Source organism: Centruroides sculpturatus, unplaced genomic scaffold (genome assembly GCF_000671375.1).
Source record: "Centruroides sculpturatus isolate CEXI.00-Female unplaced genomic scaffold, Cexi_2.0 scaffold758, whole genome shotgun sequence".
Classification (NCBI taxonomy): domain Eukaryota; kingdom Metazoa; phylum Arthropoda; class Arachnida; order Scorpiones; family Buthidae; genus Centruroides; species Centruroides sculpturatus.
The window spans coordinates 70,009-79,993 of record NW_019384917.1 but is presented as its reverse complement, the minus strand read 5'-3'; the positions used below and the strand labels follow the sequence as shown (position 1 = coordinate 79,993).

General features: G+C 26.6%; 1 protein-coding gene across 1 annotated transcript in view; it reads left to right on the top strand.

The window, feature by feature from the left end:
• The first annotated feature begins 3,769 nt into the window (after positions 1-3,769).
• LOC111631765 (glutamic acid-rich protein-like) overlaps positions 3,770-9,985 on the top strand; it is a 14,695-nt gene continuing 8,479 nt past the window's right edge. Inside the window, exons 1-4 of the mRNA XM_023376072.1 lie at positions 3,770-3,802; positions 4,071-4,177; positions 7,997-8,114; positions 8,230-8,283. Coding sequence (XP_023231840.1) covers positions 4,146-4,177; positions 7,997-8,114; positions 8,230-8,283 — 204 coding nt within the window. The 5' untranslated portion in view covers positions 3,770-3,802; positions 4,071-4,145. The remainder of the gene's footprint in view (positions 3,803-4,070; positions 4,178-7,996; positions 8,115-8,229; positions 8,284-9,985) is intronic.

Sequence of the window (9,985 nt, the reverse complement as noted above, 5' to 3'; positions counted from 1 at the left end):
CCATCTGTCATAAAAAGTTTCGACCTAAAGCACGGGAATTATTAAGCTTTAAAGATAGTGAACCAAATTGCCCCCACCATACACACTAACAACCATACATAGAGAAAATACAACGAATTTTTTTTTATATATATATTTCTCGACGTTTGGATGGGGGTCATCTCTCTTCAAATCTTGGGGAGTTCATTTTTGACCGATGGCCATACTTTTCCTCTGTTATATGAAGAATAAAATGAGAAACTGAATTAAGTCTATGACAAATAAAGTACTTAAAAAAATAATAAAACAAAAATAATCAGTGGAAATCAGAAAAATTTTACAGATAAAATAAATTCCTTACTACAAATACCCAAACAATTCAAAGTACAGGAAATTTGTTTGAAAGACAAATCTCAATAGATGTTTGGTGAAACAATTATCTGTCAATACAATGTGATAACGTGATACTAAATGAAGTAATTAACTTTCCTTGTAAATAAAAGTAAAACAAAAGAATAATGATATTTCTATGTTATCTATTTTGTTTTCGGCCCTCTATTTTTTCTTTGAACTGATAGTAATTATATTTTTTTTTATACCCTTATGATAATGTCGACACTGTATTTCATGGTGGTAATTAGAAAATAGTTAATTTTCTGAAGACCTGGTGGCTAAATTAACAATGTAAAAGATAAAATCATATATACTAGATGATTGTGACATCATCATCGTTACAGTCGAGCCCCCTATAACACTGTTGATAATTCCGTTTTATATGAATTCCATGTTGTACGAGTCACTTAGATTTTACAAATACGTGTGCCGCGCTGTGAACGGCTCACGTATTTGTAAAATCTAAGTGATTCGTACAACATGGAATTCATATAAAACGCAATTATCAACAGTGTTATAGGGGGTCTACTGTATTTGTAATTGCTTTGTTTAATTAACCAAATTTTTCAAAAAAAACTTTTCAATTTTATATTTTCAGATAGCATCAGAAGCGAAATAAATTATTTAAAATAGTCGTTTAAATAAATAAATAAACCAATAACGAGTTGTCCAACTTTTCCGGCAATGTTTAAAATTTTTGATGGCGCCATCTGTTATATTTTTATTAAAACAAATTTATATATATATATATTTTAACTATTATAAAATTGCAAAAAAAGCTTAAATTTAAAGGTAGAGATTGGTTTTATAAAAAATTGTAACGAATAAAATCTTCGTTAAGTCCGATCCTACTGGAGATACGTCACACGACCCCCCTGTATCTCACCACCTCCTCGACCTTTGACCACCAAAATTTAATAGCATCAGTGTCCTTAATAAACAAACCTACGTGCGAAAGTTCAGAAATTTCTTAAACATTTACCAAAGTTATTTTTATAATTGGTATCGGCCATGTTTATTTATTTATTTAGTATCTGTTTTCTTTGGTATATTTGTATCTCTCTACCGTCTTGATTATTTTCTTAAAAAAAATAATTAAAAAAAAAACACTTCAAAAGATACCTTTAAAAAGTGCAAAAATAATTTATCATTTTTAATTAATTAATAAACCAAAATCTTTGATGTTTTCGGTAGGCCCGAATGAATGAATTTCAAATGTAATGTAATTATTAATTAAAAGTTAATTTTGATAATTATTATTTCGTGTGTAGTAATGCGAACGATACTTCGAATATAAAACAAACAAACTAGCTTAATTACATTCATATTTTTCATTTAAATACAATTACTTAAGCTTAATTAAATCGGGCTTGATTAATTAAGCCTAATTTATCTGAAGGCCCAAAATTTGAAATATTTTATCTTACGTGTTTTAATTAACCGTGAAGTTATGTATATAAATCCAGTCCCTTAGCCGGGAGTAAATCATTATGGGGCTAGAACGGCAAGTTGAAAAAAAAGAAAGAAAAAAAAAACCTACCGCTCTGGGGGATCCGGGTTCGAATCTCCGATCGGATCGAAAAAATCCAAGAAGTTTTCGGGGTTATGTCAGGCCTCAAACCCCACCTTTCGGCCGCTTTATTGTGGGCCTGGCCAAACTCATAACGGTCTTGAAAAAAAAAAAAGGCCACTTAGTGTCCACAGGCGGAGAGTTATCATTTAGGCCTAAGTTAATCCTCTCGCTAATTAAGCCTAATTTGTCTGAAGGCCCGAAGCTTTATTTTGTATCTTTCCTTAATTTTTTTTAGTGGCACTTTTGTTTTTTTTTTATTTTTTTATTTTTTGATAACGATTAATAGTAAAGCAGGGCGACGAAATCTACGAACTTGTTACCTTGATTAGGGATACTAATTGTCAAAATTTTAAAATTAAAGTTTACGAATCGACTTTTTATTACATTTAATAATGCCATAACTTAAATCAAGCACAAATAAAGCTAAATTATCTTCGTTTTGTCGTTTGCGGCGGCAAACGACATCACGATAAAAAAATCGATTGATGACCTGGAAGGACAAAAGCGCTCCCTAGCGACTCGAGATGCGCACGTGGTATTTGTTTAATTGTAAACATGACTTCGGTCGGTTAGTAACGACTCCTACTCAAAGGAAACTAAAGCATGTCCTCTTCCATTTACAATGGTTGATGTCGCTCCCGAAAACATACAATCGACTATCCAACCCAGACCATCTTCTGACGAGGTATGTAAATTAAAAAAAAAAGATTTTTTTTAAATAAAAAAAACATTGTTATTGTTATTATTATTATTATTATTGATTTAGCGGCTTTTACTCTATTCGTGCCATTTTTTTTTAATTGTAAATGTATATAAATGTCACAGCCGCTAGACATTCTAATCGCGCTATTTAGTAGATTGATTTTTAATTATTTATCGTTTCGCTTTATGTATTACGTCAATCGGATGATCGTATTTGTTTTCTCTTACTTTATATTAAATTATTTCTAGTTAGTGGATATACACATCTACTTACTTCCTTCGGAGAAATGGATAGAAAGGAGAAAACTTGCCAAAAATATTGCTATGGATTATTCAATTTCGGCGGGATTTGTCAGGTATGTCCTTTATTTTATTGTTAAAAAAACACAACAACAATTCGATTTTTTGCAGTATTATGGAAGCTGAAAAGCCTATTATTTGTGTGTTGATTTGGCATACGAGTTGCCTTCCAGTAGACATTTTAAATGAACAATCAAACAATTTTATTGCTCGGCATCGTAATTATTTGCTTAATAATCCGCTCCTCTTACTAATAGAAGGAGGAATGGGAAAAAATATATGTAAACAAGAGCAAATTATAGTATTTTAAACTAATACAATAACCAAAACGAATTATCCCGAATTTCAATTTACATCACCGCCATTTTCTTTTTAGTATCATTTTCATTTTAAGGTTAAGGTGCAGGTATTTAAAGATTTAATTTAATTTTCTGATAGATTATAATTAAAATATTTATTGTTATTACCGTACAAGTGACAAATCGATTTTCATATTAAAATAGAACATTATTATTTTTTTCATAATTTATGATAGGTTAATGTTATGAAAATCATCCAACTCGAACGCAAAAATCTGGACTCGTACAAAAAGGCTAATTAATTATATTAGGTTAATGCGTTTTAATAAATGATTAAAATNATAAATTGCTTTTTTTTTGTAGCTGAGACGAGTGCTATTGTCTTGGCCATTATTATATTTATTCTATCTTGATGAAAGAATTGTCAACCAGATAGGATGAGAGAGTGATTTACTTTTTATTTATAAGAAATCAAACATTCTTATCTGGTCTTTCCCTTCTTCTTCCTCCCGAAAACATACAATCGACTATCCAACCCAGACCATCTTCTGACGAGGTATGTAAATTAAAAAAAAAGATTTTTTTTAAATAAAAAAAAACATTGTTATTGTTATTATTATTATTATTATTGATTTAGCGGCTTTTACTCTATTTTCGTGCCATTTTTTTTTAATTGTAAATGTATATAAATGTCACAGCCGCTAGACATTCTAATCGCGCTATTTAGTAGATTGATTTTTAATTATTTATCGTTTCGCTTTATGTATTACGTCAATCGGATGATCGTATTTGTTTTCTCTTACTTTATATTAAATTATTTCTAGTTAGTGGATATACACATCTACTTACTTCCTTCGGAGAAATGGATAGAAAGGAGAAAACTTGCCAAAAATATTGCTATGGATTATTCAATTTCGGCGGGATTTGTCAGGTATGTCCTTTATTTTATTGTTAAAAAAACACAACAACAATTCGATTTTTTGCAGTATTATGGAAGCTGAAAAGCCTATTATTTGTGTGTTGATTTGGCATACGAGTTGCCTTCCAGTAGACATTTTAAATGAACAATCAAACAATTTTATTGCTCGGCATCGTAATTATTTGCTTAATAATCCGCTCCTCTTACTAATAGAAGGAGGAATGGGAAAAAATATATGTAAACAAGAGCAAATTATAGTATTTTAAACTAATACAATAACCAAAACGAATTATCCCGAATTTCAATTTACATCACCGCCATTTTCTTTTTAGTATCATTTTCATTTTAAGGTTAAGGTGCAGGTATTTAAAGATTTAATTTAATTTTCTGATAGATTATAATTAAAATATTTATTGTTATTACCGTACAAGTGACAAATCGATTTTCATATTAAAATAGAACATTATTATTTTTTTCATAATTTATGATAGGTTAATGTTATGAAAATCATCCAACTCGAACGCAAAAATCTGGACTCGTACAAAAAGGCTAATTAATTATATTAGGTTAATGCGTTTTAATAAATGATTAAAATTTTAAAAATTATTAAGTAATGTTTTAAACAATTTAAATAGATTTAAATAATATTTATATTTATTATTATTATTATTATTTTTTAAAGTCGTTTGTTTAATAAATATGTAATGAATGACCAGCAGATGGCGTCGGAAATTGATACCGTCGCTATGGAAACGAATAAACTTTTATTATGATGTAATAGTAAAATTATTGAAATGTCATTTTAAAGTAAAGATTTAATATTAATTCCTTTTATCCTTCGTTAATAATTAATATGACTATATTAAAATATATTAGATCGATAAAAGTCCTAAATATCCCGTAAATAGAAATTAAACAGTAAGAGCAACAACATCATTGGTCGAGAAGGGTCACGTGGTATATTAAAAAAATAAATACCAATTATCGAAAATCTCTAATTAGACGTTTAAATTTTGAAAATTATTAATATTATTAAAATTATATAAATATTATTATCAAATAAAAATATATTCGACGAGTAATAATCGTTTAAATGCAATTGAAAGCGATTTAAAAAGAAAAAAAATATTCCATCACTCGATTGGTCAATTTTTAACCAATAATATCCATTTCGAAAAATTTAAATTTAAACGCTTAAAACTGTATCGATTCGTAAACGTGTTTGCAGTAGAAATAAAAATTTAAACGACAATTTAATTTCATACTCGTAAGACATGAATAATTTAAATTGACAAACCATCCAGAAAAATGTATAAAAATTTAAAAATAAGAAAAAAATAAAATTATGAATATTTATCACTTTAAAAGGTATGAATAATGAATAATTAAAGTGGAGAATTTTTATTAAGAATTAAATAGAAAGTTATTAAAATAAACTGTGATTCTATATATTTTTTATGCCCCATAGCAACGTAAAGAATGGTATTACGATTGAATTGTTTGGATGCCCGAGTGAATAAAGTGGAAACGAGTTCATTCTTGTTGACAATCGTCCGTTTCTCCTTATAAGAAGAGAACGTTGTCTTCACCTGCTATATATAGTGAAACAAGTGATTGATAAGAGGGTTTTTCCTTGCAATAACGTTTCCGTATACCCCCCATTCTAGTTTTATATAAGTTTCCTAATAACCTCTCTCATGAATCATCCAGTCAAAATTAGAACATGGCGGTAGAATATCTACTACTCATTTGTCTCTTACAACACGCTAACTATCGATAGAAATCTATCTTCCTACATAATATTTGTATATGTACTGTACGTAAGAATTTAAGTAGTGGATGATTATTACCCAATAAGAATCTAGGGTCTGGGGGCCTCTACAACGTTTAAAAAAAGTGTAAATTATAATGATAAAAATCTTATTATTGTGTTTTTTTTAAAGGGCCTTATAGGAAAGTGGTATTCAGTTTAATTTCTTGAATAAATTGCCTTTTTTTTGTAGCTGAGACGAGTGCTATTGTCTTGGCCATTATTATATTTATTCTATCTTGATGAAAGAATTGTCAACCAGATAGGATGAGAGAGTGATTTACTTTTTATTTATAAGAAATCAAACATTCTTATCTGGTCTTTCCCTTCTTCTTCTTCTTAGTATTTTCTTATATTTTATATACAACAAAGCTTCTGTTTAATGCAAATGTAATATAAACTTAGTTTAAAATTCTTGAATCAGAAAATTTCCCTGCATAACACTCATCCAGGATTTTTACGTACAAAATTCTTCGTACATCTCTGTTTATTTACATTGTTAGGAGCTATGATTTTACTGTATAAGACGTATGTAAATTGAGGAGTTTATCTTTGATATTTCTTAAGTTGTTTGGTGCATTTTCTTGCAATCTAAACGATATTTATAACTTCATATCGCATTAAATAAAACTAAAAGTATGATAAAATGTTCCATAATTACGCCACAGCATACTTTAAGGTACAATTATTTTTATATCATCTTTCTAGTTCATCCCCCCACTCGATTTATATGTTATTTACTATAAAATATATATATATATATGATAAATAGAACCTATTTATTAATTTACTAATTAATTATGCTTCTATTTAAAGTAATTTAGCTTAAAATTTCATTAAATAACGTATGTAGAGGTATACAGTCGACCCCCTATAACACTGTTGATAATTCCGTTTTATATGAATTCCATGTTGTACGAGTCACTTAAATTTTACAAATACGTGAGCCGTTCACAGCCTGGCAAAGGTATTTGTAAAATCTAAGTAACTCGTACAACATGGAACTCATATAAAACAGAATTATCAACAGTGTTATAGGGGGGTCGACTGTACTATGTTATATTTATGTATACAGTACAATACTTCTTATACGACATTGTTTATCACGTTTATGACATTATTAAGAGCAATTTCTTGCATTAAATTATGTTAAAAAAATATTATATTTATTTATTATTTTTGATTATAAATAATTACATTAAATCCTTATGATAGATACTTTATAATAATTAAATGTAATGATTAATTAAACAAAGTATTTATTTACATTATAAAATGACGGTTATTTTATATTTATTTAAGGTGAAAAATAAAAAAAACTTTCTCCAATTCTACTTTTAAATTTAATTAATTTAGTAATTCTGTATTATTTTAATCTTATAAAATTGACTATTAAATAGATTTATATTTTTATATTAATTGCTCTTAGTTCGAAAATAAATACATTTTTGATAATTTAAAATATATTATAATCGATTTTTTATTATAAAAATTGAAAATTTCTTAAAACTTTAAATAAATTAACCATTAACTAAATGCAAATGAATTAATTACTGTTTATTATTTTATATTATAATGATGAATAATTAAGTTTTAATGTAAAGTACAGTAAATTTTAATGATTATTTGGCAAGATTTTACATTAATTCAAGCTCAAATTACATACAAAAGTTTTAATTTATATAGCCTATATATAGGCCTATATATTTATTTAATTGCCTAATAAAGGTAATATATATATATATATATATATATCTGCAATTTATTCCTTAAAGTTATTCAATTATTTAACTATTTGTCNATATATATTTACTAATTTAATGGATATAAATAGGAATAAAATCGTCATTTTATGACGGTAAATCTATAAAATTTTCTTTTGATACACGTCCTTTCTCTCTCTCTCTCTATCCTGATATTAAATATAAAGTATTATTTATCACCTTTAAACGAGTTTTGACACAAACCAAAATCGGTTCGATATTTTTCTCTATATATTTTATTTATATTTTAAATTATAGAATTCATCCGTCGTGTAATTTACTCCAGTTAAGAGGAGAAATAGAAATGCAGTTAGGTAGGAAAGCCGTACCAGAAAATTTCGTTTATCTAAAGAGCGTCGGTAGAAATTTAACTCAGGTAAGGTTTTAAAATAAAAATAACTTATTTAAATTTAAATCTATACATTCTAAGAACGATCAGTAACGTAGTTATTGCATAATCTATTCAATGTTATTCTTCATAACTCGATTAGGTAAGGCCACGACAAGAAGCTGAAGTGAAAATAAAGAATTTTATGCCCCCTTTCGTAAGTACAATTTTCATTTATATAACTTTATTATATAAATAATCGTTTCAAGTGTTATTTAAGATTAATTTTAGTTAATTTACCGATTAATCGAGTAAAAATTTAGTCTGATTTCATTGTTTTCTCCATAAGCTTGTAAGTACAGTAGAATCTCTACAACCCTTAAACTACGAGTAAAAAAAAAAATAAATTACACGCGTAATTCAAATTAAGTGTATGATTAGATAACAAACAATGAAATTATAAGGTTTAACACCTTTTTATTGTTGCCAGATACACCCATTTACTGTCGAACACTTGCTCCGTATTGTATAGGACGTGATGTATTTTAACAACAGTGTTTTATACTATTATTATTTATATAATAATAATTAATGTCGTGTTAATTAATATAAAGTAAACATGACATTATTTAATGTATTTTCTATTGTAAGAAGTGTGTAAAGTTTCATTGTATTGAAAAAAAAAGACATTTATTGTACCCTTTCATTAGATCAATGCCATTCTCGTTACTTACAAATAAAATAAAATGGCAACGACCTAACCGTTTCGATCTTTGAAATAAGTCAAATAAATAAGCTCAGTTAATAAATAACATTTAACATTTAGAATACTGTATATTAATTAAGTCAATTGATTTTAATTAGGCAAGTAAATAAAATTTTATGCCTAAAATAATTACTTTTTTAAAGTCATTTTTATAAGGCAAATAAAGCAAATTATTTATTTATTTTTTTAAATAAGTATATTTTTAATGTTATTTATTTATGATCTTGTTGTAAAATTGATGGTTTAATTTTAATTAAACCATCGCGAAAGATTAATTTTAAAAAAAAGATTTGGAAAGAGATAAAATTATTTAATCATATTTTTAATGCAATTTAAAAGTATATTTAGACCTAATTTTTATTTATATTTAAATGTATTTTATATACAATTTTTGTCTCTACTTAACTCCATATAGGGCCTAATTTTGTTTCTACTTAAACATATTTAATGCCTGATTTTTGTTTCTACTTAAACGTATTTAATGCCTGATTTTTGTTTCTACTTAAACGTATTTAATGCCTGATTTTTGTTTCTACTTAAATGTATTTAATGCCTGATTTTTGTTTCTACTTAAATGTATTTAATGCCTGATTTTTGTTTCTATTTAAATATGTTTAATGCCTGATTGTTACTCCTACTTTAAATGTATTTAATGCGCAATTTTGTTGATATTTACGTTAATTTGGGGCCAATTTTGTTCCTGTTTAAATGTATTTAATGCCCAATTTATTTTTTATTTATATAACATTTAATGCCTGATTGTTATTACTCCTACTTTAAATGTATTTAATGCGCAATTTTGTTGATATTTACGTTAATTTGGGGCCAATTTTGTTCCTGTTTAAATGCATTTAATGCCCAATTTATTTTTTATTTATATATTAAAACATATTCTCTACACTTAAACAATTTAATTACAGATTTATAATACGACAATTTGAAAATTAAATATAAATTTAAATTTACTTTTTTCGGTAGTTAAATTCTTAAAATATATAGGCTACCCCCCAAAAAAGGGGGCTACTCTAAAATTAATTTCTAGTATATAAAAACTTTTAAGAGCTTATTTAAAAGAGAATTTTCTATTAATTTAATTATTCCAAATGCATAATTTATTTATCCACATTTTAATATATGACATACACTTCATTCA